The sequence below is a fragment of the Falco biarmicus genome, chromosome 10, assembly GCF_023638135.1.
Source record: "Falco biarmicus isolate bFalBia1 chromosome 10, bFalBia1.pri, whole genome shotgun sequence".
In the NCBI taxonomy this organism is placed as follows: Eukaryota; Metazoa; Chordata; class Aves; order Falconiformes; family Falconidae; genus Falco; species Falco biarmicus.
This window is the reverse complement of record NC_079297.1, coordinates 19,934,117-19,956,931: the sequence shown is the minus strand read 5'-3', so window position 1 is coordinate 19,956,931 and position 22,815 is coordinate 19,934,117. Positions and strand designations below refer to the sequence as shown.

The window sequence follows — 22,815 nt, the reverse complement described above, 5'->3', positions numbered from 1 at the left end:
TTTAACTATGCTGAATTCACGATGTTCAGGAAGGCTTGTTTTACCACGCCATGAGAAGTCCCCCCAAGCACCCATGGCAGTCAGGATCTGAGTCCAGAGAAGCAGGTAAGAACTCGAGGCTGCACCCGAGGGTGGCCAAAGGGAAGGGCGGATATACGTTGCAATCTACATGTGCGTACTGCCCCAACGACAAGCAGCACGGGAGGCATTCAGCAGTGGGGTGTGCGGCCCCGGCAGGCGGCAGCGCTCCTTCCCCACGGCTGTGGCTCAGTCAGTCGGAGTGCCCAAGTGCCATCTTCCAAAGCAGGATCTTGAGTCAATTCCCTCCTGCTTTCTCAGCGAGGATTTCTACAGCCCAGCAGTGCTGGCAAACATAACTGATGCCTGTTCTTCAGCAGACTTTGTAGCGTCGCTCTTCATGCCAACCTGGCATAAACTCCAGTTTTGGGTGGGGTGAGGAGAACCACTGGCGTAAGCCCTACTCCAAACACACACAACAAAGAGTTACACTGCATCTGGCAGCCTTAGGCAATATGCCATGTCTGCTAAAAAAGCCGCCTGAAACAACGGAATGACCTTTTTCTTGTTACAGCTATGTCTGCTAAAAGAGCCGCCTGAAGCAACGGAATGACCTTTTTCTTGTTACAAACACGTCCGCGTTTGGTACAACAGCAACGTGTCATTCCCCCTTACCTGTGTCCTTCACTCCCATTCACAAGAGTCCTGTGACCACCAGCTGGGCTTGGGCCAGAGCCCTCAAACCCTCATGTCACAGTGCTCAGAAGCTGACAGAATAGCATTGTCCTGCATCCTGGCGCCTTCTACAGTAAGCAATAATTACAGTGCCTCTCTAACAACCCAAGGGAGAACCACTCCCTGAGAACAGCAAAATGCCCAAGAGCTGGGAGTGTTTCTGCAGAGCCTTATGCCCTTCAGCTGGTATCACTTAACCAGAACACACGGACCCTGGTGAATTACCAAGCCAGCCTCGCCCATGACATCTGTCCTTAAAAAACACACAACAGACTGACAACACTGGAATAAGTTCTAGTTCCACTGAATCATCTTTTCACTGAGCCTTTTAACAGATGACAAAATTTCTGTGACGAACAAGCATTATGCCACAAACATCACATTTCCCCCCTCACAGTTAACACTGAAGAATCCTCAAAATGGAAACGACTTGAAACCACTCCAGCGATTCACAGTGCTGTTCAGACTTCTGTGAGGGACACATTTTTTTGCTTCTGTTTCACCTGAACAACTGTTGTAGGGATCGTACTCAGTATTTGTTTCTCTACCTTGTACCAGTGCAGAAGATCCAAATGTTGCATGGCACCAGGAAAAGATGAGCACACAGACAATCTAAAACTACGACTTATGAAAAAAACCCAGGTTTTCTGTATCAGCAGTAGCTAGTCAATAACAAAAAACATTCAGTTGGAACCACAGTATGCTGGTTTTCCGCATAGGAGCTACTAATTCTGGATGTCAAAAGGAGGAACTGACTACAGCAATGCTGGTCACACAGTTATTGCTCAAGTCTTGGCAAAGAAGAGTCCCACATAGCACTTCAGAGCAAAGGAGGCAGTTAAATTTCTTTATTAATGACAATGGAAACAAAATAAAAGTTGTAACGCAAACAGATACTTCCTTAAATATAAAGTTTCTAGTCATCTAGTGTTCTGTCAGGCTCCCTTTTTTTTTTTTTTTTTCCTTTTTTTATTCAGGCGTAGTTACAAAAATCCATTGAGGATTTAGGGAACGATACTTCAACATAAATTTGTCACCTATGACAAAATCTGAACAGCAAACATCATGTGAAGAAAAAATTCAAAACGTATTTACAAATACATACTCCGTAGTCACTGAGCAATTTCTCAGTGACCAACCGGCAGCTTGTGCATGTACACTACATTCCAGAAGGCATTATCCAATCAGAGTCACTTTGCATAAAATTAAGCTAAAAGACAGATTGTCTAAAAATAAGGCCAGTTTCATTCCTAATTTATGCATATGATGACCAGAATTTTCTGGTACTTCTATGTAATTTAAAAAAAAAAAAAAAAAAAAAAAAAAGAGCGTAAGAGCACCTGATCTCACCCAAGTGGGATACACAGACCAAACGGCAAGTTTCTTCTTAGCAGGAGTTAATCAAGAGTAGAAACTCACGAGAAAGGACAAAAGGATACACCTTTTTTGCCATCTTGTCTATTGCTAATTTTAGATGCTTGTATAAAAACAAAGCCCCACACCGTATTTGCAGCATGATCATAAATAGGCAATAGTTTAAAAATGTAAGATATGATTACCTTGGACTACCAAGCTGTTTCACACTTCGGAAAAAAATGAACAAAGCCCAAACGCCTTTTTCCTCCTCTCTCTCCCTCTCCCCTACCCAACCCCACCCCCCACTTCCAAACCAGGGGAGAAAAAAAAAAGTTATACTCTGATGAACATTAGAACTGGCACCAACATTCATGCTAGTTGCCCTGATGTGCAACAGAAAGTTCATTTACAACAGTCAGAAATATTCTTATGCACTAGCCCCAAAGAGTTCAGCTTCTGAAAACAGTTTATTTTGAAAAAATTCCTATCAGGTATGACGTGGGCAGCGTCCAGAAGGTGCAGGAATGTCCAACACTCTACGTCGATCCTCATATTCATCGGTGTCTGTGGAATCTTCGTCTTCATCCACTGCATATTCATTATGGTTTGTTTCCTAATACAAAACACATTCAGATTTAATTAAAAGCTATGCTAGCTAGTTATAAGAAAGCACTAATAATTCCTAGAAAAGTTTGCGTTATGGTGTCAATTAGCTGAAGCTGACATTGTGATCTATGTCCTACAACCAGCTCCTTACAATTACAAAGTTTAATTTGCAACAGAGATAATTTTGCCAAACTACTTGACCTTTAACTCGGTAAATATTCGTTAACCTTCATTATTTCACAGGTACAACTACGTAAAGCCACAATTCAGTATCTTAAGCCATCAAGAAAACAGGTACAGCTCTGTTGTACTTTTATTAAAAATAGTTTAAAAACAAAGGATCATTACTACTTTTAGGACAGAGGTAAAGCAAAAGAGAAAAGTATTTTTACATTCAGCTGAATGGAAGGAGGTTTCAACTCCCATAAATGTGGGCAAGAGTTGAGATATGCCATCTTCTGTTAGAAACATGACATCCGCTGGCACTTACTGTTAGAGCTGCTGGTAATGAGAATGTCTCAAATCCCTGGAAACACCTGAGAAAGTGTACAAGTAGATGCCTACCTCTGAGGAAAGGCTCAGTGCTTGCACAAACACTTCCAAGTTCTACCTGAATGAGTCACTAAATAAGTGCTATGCTAGTGATAAAATAAAGCATTCTTCTCTAAACATGCCAAAGCGAGAAATCACATTGTTAACCTGCAATCTTCAAAATAAAAACTAGGTTATAATTAACAGCAAGCTAAGTATCTTACTCATTTGCAAAGTCATTAAGTGACTTGATGAAATGCACTTTCAGTGAGAACTAATGATCGTCATACGGACTGCTGTCATTTTTAAATTGTCATTAACTGACTTTTTCTTGTTGCAGAAAGTAGATACGCTGTTACGGCCAAAACAGACGAGTGTGTTCATACCAAGGTGGGATATTAAGAGAACTGTGAAATCCAAACAGCTAATGCAATGCCATGTTTCTAGGCACAAATCGAGAACTCTGAAATATGCCCTGGACGGACAGACAGACATACACACACACAGATACATTTCTGTGCATTCTGAGGTGCAGCTGTGTTCAGACACGGAATGGTCACATCCTACCTCTGTTGAGAGCCCACAGGGCCCTGATCTCACTGATACAGCCAGGTCAGACCATCACACCAGACAGAGGCGAGGACTTGAGAAGGAAGACCCATAGCCATGTACAGCATGCTACCAAAGCTAAGGCCAAGGGTCCTGAATTCAACCGGCAGCATTACGTGTCAAAGCAATGAGGATACATGGCTCTCCCAATGTACAAACTGCCTACACTACAGCTACACTTGGTCTTGACTGGTGTGTGTTTTGTAAGGAGCTATCAATATGAATGCTCAACACTGTAATTTTTGCACCTGAAGTGTTTTCTTACTAAAAAACATTCCAGAAACTGAAAAGAATTTATATAGACTGAGTGATACTTTCACATTTCTTTTTTTATTGTTGTTGAGAAATGGTTCTGAAAAAAAGGAGTGATTTTCAAGAAAAGAATCAAAAGTGAAAAACGATAAGACACTGAAGTTTAAACACAGTTACGCTGTCCTATTAAAATTAATGCAAGTGTTCTTGGACAGCAGGTCAGGGCAAAAAAAAGCCAGGATAAGCACAACTGCATCTCCACTTACCATTCGTGCTGTAGACACCTTGAACGTTGGACAAACCATATGAAATCGAGGAATTGTGACGTTGAAGAATTTCTCCTTGTAGTAGAGGCAATGGAAGGTGTAATACCCCTCCATATATCCAGATGTTGTGGAAAACGTAGTACAGCTGGTATATTCATAGACTCTCCCTGGACTGATAATTGGAAACTCCCCTGTTGGTAAAGCGTAAGGACTGAAGCAGAACTACACTTTAACAGTTTGCTAAAGCACTTGCACTCCACAACACACTCAGGCAGATCAATTTATATTCCAGTGGCTGCATAAATGATTCTCAGCAATTGCAGATGTTAAAAAACTGTCTGAAGAGTGGTTACCTATCAGGGTGGTCAGACATCCCTTGCAAAACAACTTTAAAGACAAAACAGATGGATACGTGTCTTTCAAGCTACAGAATGACTACAACCCTCTGTCACTATGATTAACAGCGAATAACGTAACTTTAGTAACAGGTACATTAAACACAAACCCACTCTCTCTACTGGGTTAGTAAAAGCAATCTTTTACATACCGACTACTCCAGGACCCTGAACTTCTTCTACATCACCTTTGGCATTTGTTATTCTCCAGTACCGACTGTCCAGCTGACAAGCCTTCTCAGGAAGAGCATCTTTGGACATTTCGATTCTAGAAGCCAAACGCCATACTTAGTGCATATGTAACTACTTTCATACATTTAAGAAATGCTTTAGTGTCCTTGTGATCTCTCTCAAAGTCGACTGGGAAAAAAATCCCACTAAGGTAAAGTATACGGAAGCAGTGGTTGGGATCCATCTCCGTGTCTCTGCTTTGCTATCTGTTGTTATTTACCCCTTTCTAAATCACAAAAGCTACTTGTAACTTCCCCCCGCCCCATCACTGTATTTTACCAATTACCAACTTGACTGGTACTTTGCATACCTGACCAGGTAATGATTCAGTATTTTTTTATTAAAAGTACAGCACGTTGTGTACTTCCTATCCATTTTACAATGTTTTTGAATGCCATGCATAATTTTGTCAAAACTGATGCTTTGAATGTTACATAGGTCTTTCCTGTGTTACAAGAGTTAATTCAGTTGTTATTTTTACCTGATTCTGTAAGTGAAAAAATAATGCGGTGGATGTACAGAACTGAGTTCAGGTAGAAAAGATGTGGACACAGAAACAGTAATATCTCCTGTGGTAGCAACACATTCTTTATCATGCACATACCTAGAGAAAGGAAAACATCAACACTGCAAATAGCTCTGTACATTCAATACAAAAAACTGAACATGTAAAGCGATTAGTTAATTCCTAATAGGAATGTCATGCTAGGTTAAAAGTAATTCTTAACTTTTCATTTGGCAGTTCAATAAAGGAAGTACGTATGCAGAGTCTTCACAACGTATACGGCCCCATCACCTAAACTCATACAGCTGTGGATCAATTTGTACCTCCAGTAATGCTTCTATTAAGCCAGATGTGTAATTTGATCTGAAGTCAATGAAAACACACTTTTAAATAAGGATATGTCATTACACTGTTTAAAAAATAAAACCTAGAAACTCCTACAGCGAATTAATTTACAGATCAGGAACTTGGTTCTACAGCATCCCAGTTTGACAGAATTAAGGGTCTTGCTTGTATTTAGAAGAAATTAAAAGTGCATAAAGATTCAAACACAAGGACAAGTCCTGTTTATTTACATATTCAACAGTGTTATTTTACAGACCAGTTCCCTGAAAAAAAGTGTTTTTTTAGTAACTCAGAATAGTACTGCAGCAGCATACTCATGGCAAACAGAATAAATATGCTGTTAGCTAAACTTCAGATCCGTTGTAACGCAGAATTCTGGTCCTGTCAACGCAAAATTACAAACTCTGAAGATTCTGGTTAAAAAAAAGTTTCTTTCAGCATTCTGTTTTACAGCTTTATCTTCAATAAGCTTCACACGCCTTCTCCTCTCTCCACCATCAACTTTTATATCAGATACCTGTAACTACTTGGAAAGAGGTCAGCATTCTAAAAGCAGCATCAAAACCTTGCACTGAGGTTACAAATCCCAGTCACAATACCTGAAAATCTGGTCTCTGATGATAGGATAACCACCGGTTACAACCTTGTTTACGTAGGATGTAAACCATTCCAAGTAGGATGTACCTAGATGTCAAAGAAGAAAAGTGTTCATAAGGACAGGTATGTTTACCACTAAACACATTGCAATAAATACTTCAAGAAAAAAAGTTTAAAGCTTTGATTATATTTATAATAAACTTTCAGACTTAGATGAGTCAGTCAATATTCGAGACCATTCTAACAACAGAGATCACTTGGAAAAAACAACCGAGAACTGAGAGTTAAGGGTGCACACTCCAGAAACGACACAGCAAAGAACCTCTTACCCAAGTATTTCACATTATAATCACGGTCTTCAAATGTTGGTGTGCCTTACCACCTGGTTTCCTGCTCATGATGGGCTGTTACTGGGAAAGACAAGTATAGTGGCCTGTGCTACTTGTATAGCTTTTTCCAGCTATTTTACCTACAAGAGGCATGCAAACCTGCCGGTGGGTTTATGGACTTCAGTTCTGAAAGCCAGGTTTCCATACAAACAGAGTTTCTAAGAAACATGCTAGCAAGTTGCAGAATTTCCCTCTCCTTAAAACAGGAATAAGCCATAAACACACTCTGCGCTTCTGCCACAAACCCAGAAGTCTAAGGCTGTATGTCATGCCAAAGAACCTGGGATTTTCATACATCTACCACCACTGCCTGAGAACAGCTTTTCATACACCTACAGCCATTATTCAGGAACAGCTTAATTTCTAAGTAGACAGTCAAGCTGCCACATCTAACTCTCAAAGAAGAGAGTTTCATACAAGACACACCAGCTCTCCACAAAGAACTTCTCAGCCATAAATCTTCTAAGCACTGCAATATGGAGTTCAATAGAAAAGTAAAGTTCTTCAAGTATTTGTCAATGCTACTGATACAAAACTGGATTTAAGCTGAAATACTAAGAAATCATTATCCTCACCTTCACTGACATCTTATCATGTACTACCACTCCTGTTAGATTAAGTGTACTTACCACTTCTTCCTTTGAGGAAGAGCTATGTGTACTGCCCTTTGACCTTTTGGAAGTCTAAGAAACTCCAAGTTTATTATCCTCCTCGCTACCACTAATCCACAAAATGCAAACCTTGTATGAAGTAACTCCGACTGGAGGAAGTGGACCGATTCACCCCGCCACCTTCAAAATGACAAGATAAATTCTCTATATGAAACTTCCCTCCAGATTGCGATAAGCCAAGATTAACCCTTTCAGTCAATGGCATATATTTAAATATGTCAGATCACCTCACCATCCGACTCAACTCTATAGAAGCAGCCATCCTGAGCAGCAACACCAATTCACCACAGAGTAGCTTTAAAGTATTTAGGTAGAAACTCTTGTGTTCTTGCTGTATCTTTCCTATGATGTTTCTAAAGCACACAACGCGTTCTGCAAGACCTTTGTAAAACAGGTTGACTACTTCAAATTAAAATCAGTTCATGCAATCAATCAGTACCAAGAAATCAGCGTGGCTAAGAGTTTGACCACCTTCCACCAGCAATGTACAGCAATGGTACAGTATTGCTTAATGTGGTTTCTCACTGTAATATTAACACATATATCCTAAGGAATACGCAAGGCTAAATTTTATTATTGATTTTGGTGTCATCTGTTATACATCTGCTTTCCCACCGAGTGAAAGGAATTTAGACATAGCCACAGTTATCAGATGCCAGTGGATTAACAAAAAGAAATAATCAAAACACTATTCCAATCAATGTACATGTCAAGACAGATGATCACAACACATTACTACATAACTAATTACACAGTTTTCCCCTTCCCTCCTTTACCCTTTGAATAAAGCAATCAGGCAAATAAAAAAAAAAATCCAGAAAAGTTTTTTTCTGCAGCTATGTTTATAGTTAGTTAGATTTCATCATGGGATGCAAAATATTTTCAACTTCCAACATGGTTGCAAAAATCACTGGGGGGTGGAAAAAAGTAGATTCTTTCTATCCACTTGGGTGTTGTATTTAATAACTGCTTACATCACCCCCACGATGGCTAACTTAAAAGGCATCTTGTTAGACAGGTTAATATGCTGAATGATTTGTATACAAGACACATAGAAGGACAAGCTTTAATACAGGGAACCTGCATTTCATTTCAAGTAAAAGCTCATGTTTTAAAGTAGGTTAGTGTCTTACAGGTAGCACAGAAAATTCAGAGTGCTTGCTTTGTTCAAGTCACACTGACATGCATTTTCTAAACAGCACAATTACAACACTTTGTGGAATATTTTATCTAAAGTGTTACCTGTAATGAACATATCAATAGCAGATGGATTGCGAGCCATTTGGTCCTAAAAAGGGAAAGAAGTTTGTGGATGTATTAGGAGGAAAGCATTAGACTTTCAAGGTTAAAATTCAACACCTGAAATATAACATAGGAAACACGTTCCTGATACTACCTAAACCTAAAACCTGGCTGCTCAATACATCATGGTACTCCCAGTTAGATAACCAAACATATAAAACACACATGCCTGTTCCTGTGAGCACTCACTTGATCACTGAATACACAGCTTGAACATTCTACTAAGGCTCATGCACATAAAATCAGACTTAAAGCATCTTTCACAAAAACAAGGCCTCCAAAGTACTGCCTTCAAACAGAAGCACAGGAGAGACTTCTAGAGATGATCAAACCCCTCTGCTCGAGGCAGGGCTAGCTGCAGCACATTGCCCAGGGGCTGTCCGCTTGGGTGTTGACTCCCTCCAAGGACACAGGCTACACAACCCCTCTGGTAGCCTGTTCCAGCACTCAGCTGCACTCACAGTAAAAACATTATTGTGTACATTCAGGTCAAGTCTCCTGTGCTTCAACTTGTGCTCACTGCCTCTTCCTCTGTCATTGGGCAGGCATCAGTGAGAAGAGTCTAGTTCTGACTTCTTGAAGCCCTGCTGCTATCAGATATTTATAAACATTGCTAAGATTCCAAGCATTATCTAGAAGGTTTTAATACTTGGTATAATAAGGGAGGATCTTAACATCTTTCAAGTGATCCATTATCATGGCATATCATAGAAATCTCATTGCTACATGCTTTGAAAACAAACTGCCAAGAACTCCATAACAGGATGAAGATCCCCATCTTTTTTGTTTGTTTGTTTTTTGTTTTTGTAATTACAAGAAACACCCTTTACTCACCGTGCTTTCTTAGGCAGGGGGAAAGTCATCAGGGCACAGGTAAGGAAAGAGAGGGCTAAAATCTCGTTAGGTATAATATCCTTAAGCTTCACTACCAACACTACACCTACCTTAAAATATTACAGCTATAAGAATTACAAAAAATATTCAAATAATCACATTCTACAAAGGAGCTGTTCAAGAGGAAGAGTAAGTTTTGCTTACAAACCAGGGGACATCATTTATTGTAGCAAGTTTACATTTAACATATCTGGGGGAGAAGAATATATAGATGCTGACCTTCCATAATGGAGAAGCTTTTCTTCCTTACAGAAACAGGTACAAGAGTATTTGAACAACTTTAATTAATACCTTCCAATAAGGTTGTCCACCATCAGAAACCTACAGAAATTGCTATAGCCACCAACAATTTCACATAAATTTCCTTCACTTACAACCATTCCACTTCCAGGCTTTGATGAAACACAGATGGGAATTCAGGGGCAAGTAACAAAACTAATATGATCTCTAAGTATTCACTTTCTGCTACGTAAAATATTTCAGATATCCAATAACATGCAAAGGGACACCATCAATCATTAGAAAAGCACATTCACAAGTATAATCATATCTTCCTTACTGGACATTGATAGAAGATCTCGTATTTATTTCGTCCCTCCACACTCTCCAGGGCCATGTATTGGCTCAGGCCAGTATGAATGCAAAAAGTAAGAGGAAGACATTGCTTCAGACCTAGCCTCTGCTGAAAACCTCCCGCTGCTGTGTCGATATCCAGCAAGTCTTCAGAGCGGTAGTGGTTCGACAGTGCCATGCTCCCCATCAAACTTAACAGACAACAGCAAAAAAAGGAAAGATAAATAGAAGATACCACTCACAAGGCAAAGAGAGCTTTAAATCTTTTGTAAGCATGGATTCTATCGATGCTTTAGATGCACATCAGACTTAGATCAAGTCCAAGTCTAATATCCAGGTGCTGAACTAGGTTATTAGTTCACAACATCAACCTTCACAAAGGGAGGCTTGATGGCCCTAAGATAAATACTTCCTTGTATGCTTTGTGCATCTCAAAGCACCATTTTAAACTGCGCTGCTGATTCCCATCATGTCTGCAACTACTTCAAAGAAGCCGCTCACAGCTGATGCAGCTTCCTGTAGTAGCATAATGTAACAACTACTGTCTGTATCTCAAGCTGCATGCAAGTTCATTTCAGTACTGTCAAAGTGTCCATGATTTTTCAACTCAAATACCAAGCTGCTACAATAAGTGTCATTGATCAAAACTACAGTGAGCAAGGTGCTCCATGTTTTGGAGAAAAGGTTGAGAAGCAAACAAGTAAAATGACCGTTGAGTCAGAGAGATTATAATCTCAGTATAAAAAACTAAGGCAGACAGACACAAGTAGACATACACAAAGCCATCAATTGTCTAATTTTTTCCTCTAGCTTTTTGTAAGCATCACAGAAAAGGATGGGATTTTTTACTTGTCTTTGACAGTAAGGAAGTGAGATCAGAGACAGCAAAAAGAGCCTCTCATACATAAGGAAAGTATATACATTTGGAAAAAAGTAGTAATAATCTGAAATATGTAACAAATTAGGAATGGAGGTAAGCATTGGAAGCTAAAGTTAATATTGATGTGAATGTCAGGCTAGATGAGAGCTAGGGTGAAAAAAAAAAAACCCAAGCAACCCACACTCAATGTAATAAAGGGGCAGACAATAGAAGAATGATAAAAAGCAGTAACATGATCAGATTAATCAGCTGTAAGGGCACACACTACAGCAGTGCGCTTAGCAACGAGAGGAGTAAACAAACCTGCAACGTACACCCCCCCACCTATACTCTCATCTGCTTTGCCTTTCACTGATGTAAACTCTTGCGGATGCTTTTACTAGCGTTATGAAAGCACTGACTCAGGCGCAAGCTGCCACACGTCAGCATGACACAAGCTGCTCCCATCCTGGGCAACAGGTTTCACCCCTCTTTTTCCTTACGTAGTCTTGCCTGCAATCAGCATGTTGTACAGTTTAAAAACCAAAGTGAACATCCAAACACTGAAACCTGAAGCACCTAACAATGATGACTAGTCCCAGATCTCCTCTATTTCTGATCTAATATACCAACAACTTGCTGCACGGACTTCCACTACCTACACCTGATCTTTCCAGCATTCACCTCCCACAGGGAAGCAAGCCTGGCCCCAACCGTAAGTCCACACCCCTTCTACTCACACTGTGGCCACCTCTCTTACTCCAGGGTCCCATGTCAGAGCTAACTAGTTCCCCAGTCAGTGCTCCACCAACAAGGTTTGCCAACCTGCATGTAAGGCTCAGGCCTTCGCTCTGAGGGCACCGCAATGGCCCACAGCCCACTGGCAGCTGCTCAAGCTGGAAGGTGTGCCCGAAGGCATATGGCTGCTTCTGCAGCCCTTCCACAGGCACACCAGCACAGTAGAGGCTCTGTGGGAGTGAAAAAGTAGTAGGAAGAGCAGGAAGCACACAAGATACAGAGCTCCATTAGAAGTCTACAGAACTAGGGTACCTATCTCCTCTCTAAAGTAAGTCCCTCCTGCAAAAGAAACAGAACTAGAAGTCATTGTTATGATTGCATAAAACTAATTCCCATATCCCTTCTGCACATACAACACTAGAACTGGAGAAAGCTGCACCTGCCTTACTAGTGAAGGTTTTGGTAGAGCAACATGAACGCATTGCCCCCTACAGACACTGCAATGATTTGCTGCAGCTTTCCATCTTTTGCTAATGTTTGCAGGGCTTTATCAAGTGCAGACCTGCTAACTTTTCCTATAGCTGGAAAACAGGAAACTGGAAACTATGTTTGGCCGTTTGCCTTCTAACCTTAATGTAAAAGGAGTTTTTAATTGCTGAAACCACATAAAATTGTAAAATCTCCTACTGATAAAACTTATTTTGAAGAACTGACATTTTGATTCTACTTGAAATGAATGCTCGGTTTAAAAGTTATTCCCTAACCATTTTAAAGAAAAAAGTTACTAAATAATGAAGCCTGAAGAGTGCAAGAGGCTAATTTACTTATGTAGTACAAAGCAAAACCTCAGGGGAGCAACTTCCAGCAGTATGATTAGAAGTCTAACAGTTGGAAATGTTAGTTATTAACAAAAAAGAAGTTCTCACTAAGAAAAAAAATTGAAATATAAGAGTAATTGAGCAATTAGAAATCTACACTGTATTTTCAATTACTTCTGAGAATAAAAGACAGCCAATGCTAGAAGTGTCACTTCAGGCACTCAGTTACAATACATTTAAATGCTTCACTCATCCTGCTCAGCAGACATTTTAACTTTTTAATAAACAAACTATCCGAGAAATACAAAAGGAATTAATTACATAGTACGTAATTTCATTCCTTACCCAGGAACAACCAGCTTCTGTCCATTATGAATACGAAATGAACATCGATAGTCATCAGGGAGTTTGCAACCTATTTGTGCTTCCACTGCATCCAGATCTTCCTCCCGCACACTCTCTGTGTACGAAAAGAAACAGTTATTAACTGGCAGTTTTGGAGTGGGAAATCAAGAACTGCTGTGCCTACAAAACTCTCAAATTTGATGTTGATTCACTGCTCTGCCCCCAAATGCCCAGTATACCGTTCCTGACAAAGGTGAATATTGGAGTTTGTGTTAAGAGCTCTCCTTTAAAATGATATTTCACATCATCTCATCAGAGCTGCATGCCTAGAAATAAGGCAAAACCTAGCCACATTCCAGACATAATAGCATGTTTTCAATTGTCAAAGAGCATTTTATGTAGCCCCAGCAACCTTAGCATTATGGATTTTTCTTTTTTGTTATCACAAAAGGAATATATATTTCAAAGTATTTTGCCACTTATAATTCAAAGTGAACAAACAGACATGCAAAAGCTAGGTAAATTCAGTTCAACTTTGGGATGCAGCTGTCTAGTAGCACATTTTCAAGAATCTTCCACTGATTAAATTCAGGCTAATGGCCAGAATCACTAAAAAGCAAGTACTACAAATAAAAGCATGGAACGTGTGAGTGCCTCGATCAAATGAACATGGACTCAAGTCAATATTTGGTGACAATATTATATGCTAGGTGGCACAGAAAGAATACTACATAAATTTGAAAGGAAGCTGATTACATTAACTGACTACTTAATACAGCATCAATCTCCAGTGAAATGTCAACAGGCCTGACTTTAGCAGAAAGTATTTATAAAGTGAAATGAACCTTCTCCCCACAATATTATCATTAGCTGACCGAGTACCCAGTTAAAACTTTCAGGCAGTATTGATTTTACTCTTTCATCATGCTAAGGGATGCTTCTTTCAGTTTCCAGTCCAATCAGTAACAGAGAAATGTTGGCTGCAGGCACCGTTCACCTGGAATTTGAAGCAATAAACGGGTAACGGGGATTTCCAGATCAACTGCAGCAGAGGGAGCTGGGGACTAACGACTCTTACACCTCCACAAACACTTTGTGGGCTTTCCGGATCCTCACTTCTAGCAAAGATCAACTGGGTGGCCTCTGTGGTCTGTTCCAATCAAGGTTTTTAAGCTGATTTTTTTTTTTTAACCTCTTTTCCTATTCATTATCCGTTTTATTTATATGGTATAATTTAACAATTCATTGAAACAAGATCCTGTACAAGTGGTATTAAAAAGGCGTAAGTTACGGAAGGAAGAGCTCCTGCTAAAACCTGCCATCACTATACAAGCATGGAAATCGATAATTTTAAATTTATTTTTGTCTTTCTGTAGACAAAGAGAAGCTTCATTGCACCAAATTCCTTGGGAGGATTTTGAAAGTAAAACTGTGGTAAAATCTGTTCAACACCTCCAATGCAGATACTTTTCAGTTTTATTTAAAAACTATTTGACTAGCAATTCAGTGGTTCTGTATACCAGAGTGAAGGGTATATTTTCCACAGAGCAGCATGAAAGTTACAGAAATCAAAGCATGTATATCAAGTACTATGGCCTGTGTTACTCAAGAGTTCAGGCCCCATTTAACCCTTTTGGCTTTTCCTAAAAAGGCATTCCTTCACTAACACAAGTAACAAAATAAAAACCAACACAGTAAAGTACAAGTTCCTAACCACATTCTGTTATTCACAAATATTTAGCAAAACTTAAGAATTCAGCACCATCCAGAAAGCCAAGAAACGTGCACAATTTGCACAGGAAAGAGATCACTGTCTGTAGACATCTCAATTGCACAGATGATGTTAAATCAAACATCTTGGTCTAACAGTCAATTCATACTGACATGTGAAGTACAATTGAAAATGTAAAAGCTATTTTGATACCAGAAAAGCCCAAACTCACTGTATGTCTTGCTGTGTAAGATTTATTACGCGGAACACTGGGAATTACTTCAAGTATTAAACCACACACTTAGTCTGAAAACAGAATCAGGAGGGCAGGAGGGAAGGGTAAAAATTCTTGTTCAGCCACTAATTTACTTTCATTAGAGGAACGCAATAAGTCCAATAGAAGGAAAAAAAAAAAACCCCTTTTTGTTTGGCTTTAGTTTAAAATGCCTGCTTTCATGTGAAAAGTGTTTTAATTAGGTCTTAATTAAATCTCACAAATAAAATCACACCAGCAGGTCCCAAGTCCTTGAAGTAACGGGATTATTAAACTAAACAAACAAACAAACAAACCAGTCATAGCAACAGAAGACGAAAGCAGTAGAACTGTATTCATTTCCTGATTATCCATAGATAAAGAAGACTGGTCACTATAAAAAAATAATCTTGATTTCTTCTCTGAAAAGAAATCTTGAGGGATCTATGGATCATGGTAACTGGGCAAGGGCTATACATGTAGTCTGATTTACTTATTTACTGGAGGGGAAGCAAAGGCACGTTTACTTGATTTTCAGGACTCAGGTAATTGAGGCACACACCTAGGATGAAAGCAGTATGAAGCTTAATAACAGACACTGTCATGTAGCCAGCCTACTACAGAAAGCAGGTATGGCACCATACCTTTCAAAGAACTAATCATCCGAGGACACCGCTGGCCTAAGTATTTCTCTAGGTCATCCCAGGCTTTCTTCAGTGTAGCATAGTATCGGATGTATCTTCCCAGGTCAGAGTAGGTACTGATGAAGATGGCTTTCCAGCTCTGATTTCGTTGACTTTTTTCCTCTCTATGTGGGCATGAAGAAAATCAGTTCAAATACTACCCCAAAAAAGCCCGACTTCTAAATCCAAGTAGTTAGTATTTGTTATTTGGCAGAAACAGTATGCATAATATTAAACCAGGAACACTTTCAGCCACATGAAGCTGCACAACTCAATTAATTCCAGCACCTATTCAACAGCAGCTTGGAACAGAATTAGGAATCATTTGGGGTGCTTAGTGTCAGCGGAGAACGCAGAAACAGTATTCCTTTAAACAGAGTGCTGTCTATTATCCAATCTTAGAACTAGCAAATAGCTAATTCACATCACATTTCACACACACACAGAGGAAGGCCTTCCAAGAAAAAAAAAGATACAAGTTTTTTGTTCTACCGCATTAGTACAAACTCCTTTATTTACCCAATAAGAATTAAAAGACCAAATCAGAGTTAAGGGAGAACTCTGCACTGACCCATAAAGTCAGTTTCTTAATGAATCACTGGATATTCAGTTCTCCTCACAGGCACAACAGCAGGCTCTGGGAAGACAGGCTGCCAAAAAAGTGCCGACTAACATCTGACAAAGGATGCTTGCCTCCAAATAGTAGCAGTCCCTGAATTTTTGTGTTAGGATATATTCCAGCTCCTCAAACTCCTATCAGCATGCTGAATCTAAGAGATTTAGTACAGTTTCATACATATAAATAAAAATGTAACAACTGAGAAGTCTTCAGATCACATTTAGAATCTCTCTAGCTCCGAAAAGGAGAGAAGAACCTTACTTATTGAAGAAGAGTTGAGGGGAAAAAAAGTAGATTAATCTGGAAAGTTGGATAAACTAATGTCAAAGCAAAGAAATAAAAGAAAACTCAAAGTGAGTTACATCTCAGCAGGTGTCAAAAGTTTCTGCTTATTTTCACCCTCCAAATGTCATATGCAGAAATTACCTATAGCCTTCATTCTTGTTTCTTCCTGGCTATGGAGAAGCCAGCATCTCAGAGACCAACCCCAGATCCAGTTCTCCTTAGCAAAGCCCTATAACCCCCTAATCTTCCCACACACACACACCAAGTTCCTTTCCCAAAGCATCAGGTATTCAGTTTGAATTTTCCATTTCCTTACCTTCTTTCCCCTGCCCCCCACCAGATTTTGGATGCTAGTAAGAACATCGCTTAGGATTTTTATGCACGGAATCTCAAGGCAAAATTTTGCAAGTTGCATTACATCTTCATAAGCTGCATATAATTAGAACGTGCACGGTATGTTTATCTTTGTGGATTCAGCTTTGCTTGCTGTTCATTTTTCATACACTCCATATGATATAACAGGGACTATAAACTACAAGTCTGGAAATGTTCCTAAGATTACCTTCTCCACCCACTTACGTATATATATTAACCCCTTATCACCAACTGTTCTGCCACCTTAGGCTACTTGTGTAATACAAGGAGCACCTGCACAACCTCAATAATGGAAAAACACATGGAACTGATCACTGAAGTCATAAGTAGTTAATACTCCTCACAATTTACAATCTATAAATAAAGACATTGTCTAGAAAACAGGACACACAAAGGGGATAAGCAGTAACAAAACTGGCTGGTAATTCACTTCAGCCAACTCAAAAAGCTTTCTCAGCTCTTGAGAAAAACATCCTTTTTTAGCAAAGATGTGGATTGATACCTTTACAGTTAGCTTCCACTTAAGAGACAACCTGAGTTCAATGCAAGCAAGCAGAACAGAAAGTGAGCTTTTAAACACAATTCAACATCTCAAGAGCAACGTGTAAAATCTTTTACACAGCCCAGTGTGACTCCCCTGGGAAAACAATGAAGAAAAACCTCCTGGAAAGCATTTCTAAAAAGACAAGAAGGTGATCAGGAGCATTCAGCATAGATTTACAAAAGGGCAGTAATGCCTGACCAACCTGATAGCCTTCTACAATGAGGCGACTTGCAGGATGGATGAGGGGAGAGAGGCAGATTTACTAATTTTCACTAATTTAGTGAAGCCTTTGACACTGTCTCAGTTAGTATCATCACAGAGAAGCTGACAAAATAAGGGTTTGATAAGTAGATATTGAGGTGGACCAAAAACCGGCTGAACAACCAGGCCCAAAGGGTGATCAGTTGGAAACAAGTCACTTGTGGTGTTCCCCTGGGCTCCATTCTAGGGCCAATACTATTTAAAATCTTCATTAACGACCTGGTTGACAGGACAGTACACGTTCACCAAGTTTGCAGACGCTACAAAACTGTGAGGAGTGGCTGATACAGCAGATGGTTGTGCAGCCATTCAGAGAGATCTCAACAGGCAGAGAACAATCTTCTGTACCACAAGGCAAAATGCAAAGCCCTACACCCAGAGAGGAATAACTCCAGACACCAGTACGTGCTGGGGGCCGACCAGGTGAGAAGAACCTGGGGCTCCTGGCAGACACCGTGAGCAAGCAATGCACCCTCACAGAAAAAGCCAATGGTATGCTAGGCTGCAAAAAGAGCAGCATTGCCAGCAGATCAAGGGAGGTGATCCTTCCTCTCTAGTTGGCACTGGCGAAGCCACATCTGGAGTACTGTGTCCAGTTCTAGGATCCACATTACATGAAAGATACGGGCGTACTGGAGCAAGTCCAGTGCAGGGCCTCAGAGGTGACTGTGGGACTGGAGCATCTTTCACATGAAGAGAGGCTGAGAGATCTGGAACCCTTCTGTCTGGAGAAGGCCTGGGGGATCTTATCAATGCACACTGTTAACCTCATGGGAAGGAGTAAAGATGGAGCCAGACTCTTCTCAGTGCTGCCCACTGATAGACACTGGACATAGTCCTGGACAACCTGCTCTAGGTCACCCTGTGTGAGCAGGGGAGTTGAACTAGAGGATCTCAAAATGCACCTTCCAACCACAACCATTCTGTGATCCCAGCAAGAGCTACCCTTGACACAGCCATCCAGTTGTACCCTTCATAATTACAGCACTCAGAGTATTACCTTCCTCCTTAGAATACCTGGTGTCTGATAAGGTCAAGCTGCAGTTTCTCCTTGAGCCTAGGCACTAACAGGTCACCTCTTCTCAACCCAACCATAAAACCTTTTAACACCTGTAAATTCATGAAGCTTTTCTAGGAAATTAACATTTTGGATACCTCTAACCTTTCATCGGTTTGAAGCTGATAAATGCCAATTCAGTCTTGGAGTTAGTAGAAGTAACGCAGACATAAACAGACAGGACGATAACATAAGCCTTATTTTCATAGAAAAAAGGCTTAAAACAACTAGACTTACTCTGAAATAAGCCAGTATTTCTTGCAGTGTCTTTTCCACAACGGATCATGGCTTGATAGCTGATTTAATCTTCGACTTAAACAGCAGCAACTATAAATATAAAATAATTTAATTTGATTGAAAAAGAGTGGCGAAACAGGGATAAATACTGACCCGTATTATTACACATTGTATTCCCATGAAATAAATGCAGTTTGAAAGTTACATAGCTTTCCTTTTTAGAGTTGTGCTTACAATGGTTAAAAAGTCTTCATTACAGGCGTGTAAGTCATGAACTACCTTTCTACACACTTTGAGAACTGTCAGCAATTAAGTAATTTTGTAAAGCAGGTCATCCTGTAGAGCTACTCCATCGTAAACATTGTCTGAAAGATTCTGGTGTGATTCTGCTCCACCAGTGGTAAGCACTGCAGCAACACAGGCTAGTTATGATTTAAGTTGCTTTCTTACCTGGATTGTCAGTCTCTACCTTACCTTTTCCATTATTTCCAAGCTACAGAAACTAGACAGTTTGAGTATTACAAAGTTACCGTCCACTTTAAGTTCTTTAAACAACAAACTTCATGACCAGCAATGATGACAGACACAGGGAAAAATCTAAAGGATGACAGACCTGGAAACTAGTACTGCAAGCTCACTCTAATAAAGGCCCTATATAAGCCCCTGCCATTGTGTTACAGGTAACATTGCTAGTTCAAGAAGTTAAAAGAATTATACCCTGCACTATGCAGTGCTATTGCAAATGCAGTATTAAAAAAACCTGTAGGATATAGGTCTAAAACTGTCCTCAGAAATCATTTAAGTTAATCCTGGCTTGATGCAAGGAGACAGCAAAAGCTAACCCATACTTTTGCTGCCTGCGAAGTTGCTTTTTAAAAGCAGCACAGAAGTGCCATCAGATACAGTCTGTTCTTGTATTTACTTTTACAGTTATAAAGTCTTTCTTTATCTGGTATCGACAGCAAGACATTTCAGTGTATTTATATGAAAAGCAACGATTGCCTCATTCAATCTAACCTGAACACCAGACAATAAACCTTTTTTTTCTTCAGTGTTTGAGCTGGATTATCAGTTATGCTTCAAAGAAACTCCCCAAAAGACAACAGCAATTTAGATGTGGCAATATCACTTCCTCTGGTATCTTGTTCTAACAGTTAATACGTGTATTTTAATGCCAGTGATCAACACCTAAATACCCCAAATGAGGTTACTGAACTTCAGCTTCCAGTTACTACTTTTTGGGGCTTTTTCAGTATAGTTCAGAAACTAGTAAGTAGGAAAGACCAACTGTGTAAACTGACATAGTTGCACACTTGAAATAAAGATGCCTCTCAATTTTGGTTTGCTAAGTAAAATCAGCCAAAGTCCAGGGCTGGTGAAAACATTTCAGACTGAGACTGCAGAATTATTTGTATTTAACTGTTCAGTCTTTTTTTCCCCCCTCATCAATATCCATTATAAACTGTTTAATTTTGAAATACTAATACAATCCTAACCTCTAAGAAAGTGATTCTCCTGCGTGCCCTGCCATTAACCCTCCCCTCCGCAACGACACAAAAGACATAAAACCATTCACTTCAAACCTTGACGTTTGGCTATGGAAGAACTTCATTCACAACACGGGGATTATTTTTTTTTTTTTGGGTGGAGGTGACAAACAGAAATATCCCAAAGTCAAAGCCCTTGCAGAAATATATTATATTGGTCTTTATCAATCAAATCAAGCTTGTAATTTCTGGTAGGAAATAAGTCCATAGCATCAAAGGAACATGTGGCTTCAAACATGATAAAGATGCAATTAAAGCCATTCTCATTAATTACAGAAATATTTGGTCACCTGTCAGCTTTTCCATTATTTAAGAGCCACCACCAGACTAACCAACCTGTGGAATACCAGGGAGACCGTAACATTTGTGATGGTCGGTTATCTGTATGTCCTAAACCAAACGGCAGCAACTAGAGATTTCCTCAATTAACACTTTGACTACTGCAAACAGCCAGCTATGCAAAACTGCCATTACCGACCGTGTAAGTAAGAACCCCACACAGTATTTAATTATGCTTGCCCAGCAAAATCCACCTCATTTTGTTAAGCACATAACAAAAGCAGGTAGTGCCTTTACTACAGCATCAGCAACTACTGCTAAATCATCCATACTGGATTTGTAAAAATTGTTTCATTTTTGCTTATGCTTAATCTCTTGTCGTTACCGTAACAGATTTCTGCTGGCTGCCTTGAGCTTTCTTGAGTAGTATTTATGGGGAGGGGGGGAAGCAAACAAAAACCATTTTGATGATATACTATTTTACACCATCTACCCCTCTCTCTCTGATTAAATTCCGTGGTTCCAACCCGTGCCCACGCCTGTACGTCACGGGTGAGGGTTTAGCTACAACACCCTCACCCCGCTGCGTGCCGCCCGGCCCCAGCCACCCGCCCAGGTGTCCCACAGGCGCCGGCAACTTTCACCCACGTCGTCCTGCCTGAGAAGCCGTCCTATTTCATTTAATTTGCTTTTCCTCAAACAACAGCTCCTTCAAGTCGCGGGACGTATTGACTGGCAATAAGACCGCCCTTTGTTTGCCCGCAGATAGGCAACAGTTTCAGAGAATTAATGATTTCACTCCAGTTACGGGTTCACCGTCTCTACATTGTCATTTCGCTATACATACAGCCAATATATAATGGGGGAGAGGAAAACAGGCAACGTTTCCTTGTACTAGAAAAAAATAAAAATAAAAAAAAAAATAGGGGCAAATATCGGCGGAGAAGGCCGGTGTTTGTCAGGGGAGGGAGCTGCAGGAGCCGGCCCCACAGCGCAGCTCCGCCGGCGCCTGCCCCAGCCCGTCCCCCCGGTGCCCGGCCCTGCGGGCGCCCCCACCCCCGCCGCCGCGGCCCCTGCCCGGCACGGCACGGCCACCCGCCACCGAAAAGTTGTGCCCGCGCTCGGTGCGGCGCCGCGCTGGCCGCCCCCTCCCTGCCGCCTGCCGCCGGGCCCCTCAGCGCCGCCGCGGCCGGGCTCGGCCCGGCCCGGCCCTCCCCCCCCGAGGGGGCAGCGCAGCCCCGGGGCGGCGCCGGGCCCGGCCCGTACCTCATTAGATCCCGGTAATCCAGGAAGCTGAGGATGAGCAGCAGCGGGTCGGTGGGCAACAGCTCCAAGCTGAGTACTGACGGCTCCATGTCCAGGGGCGCCGCCATCTTCCGAGACGTCCCGCAGCTCCGCCGCTCGCTGCCGCTGACGCGCCCGCCCCTCACGCCGGCCCGTTGTCAGCCGCCGGGCCGGGGGGTCACAGCGCCCCCTGCCGGCTGCGGCCCGCCCGGCTCCTCCTGCGGGAGGCGGCCCCGCGGCGCCATGGCGGCGAGCGCCGGCGGGCGGCCTGTGGCAGCTGCGGGCCGTGAGGCGGAGCCGCCGCGCCTTGGGGAGGCCGGGCCGCCGCTCTCCGGCCTCGGCTGCGGCACGGTGTGGGGCTGCCCCCAGCCCGGGGCCGGTGTCCCCAGCACCCCCAAGCACTCCTGGTGGCCGCTGGCCTCCGCGGTTTGCCAGCTGGCGGGAGCCCATCTTGTCCGTGTCCCAGGCAGCCGCGACTCAGCACCTGCCCACGAAGCCATCCTCTGCTTTTAACGAATATTAAGAGATCAAGCTTCTTAATTTGCTTTCCCAAAACAAAAATAATCCGTGTTCAGCTGGAGTACCTGGCCCACTGAGCCCTGCCGTGGGTACGGGCTGGTAGGATGCGACTGTGGACGTCCCTGG

The 22,815-nt window shown here is 41.5% G+C and overlaps 1 protein-coding gene across 1 annotated transcript; it reads right to left on the bottom strand.

Annotated features, from left to right (window-relative positions):
- Positions 1–1,586: 1,586 nt before the first annotated feature.
- Positions 1,587–22,753, bottom strand: FBXO3 (F-box protein 3). The gene is given in 12 exon segments (XM_056353171.1): positions 1,587–2,722; positions 4,374–4,564; positions 4,921–5,036; positions 5,481–5,603; positions 6,449–6,533; positions 8,749–8,794; positions 10,262–10,466; positions 13,036–13,150; positions 15,644–15,807; positions 19,061–19,150; positions 22,153–22,298; positions 22,300–22,753. Coding segments are annotated over 12 exon segments (1,728 nt in total). The 5' UTR covers positions 22,621–22,753; the 3' UTR covers positions 1,587–2,596.
- Between the last annotated feature and the right edge of the window lie 62 nt (positions 22,754–22,815).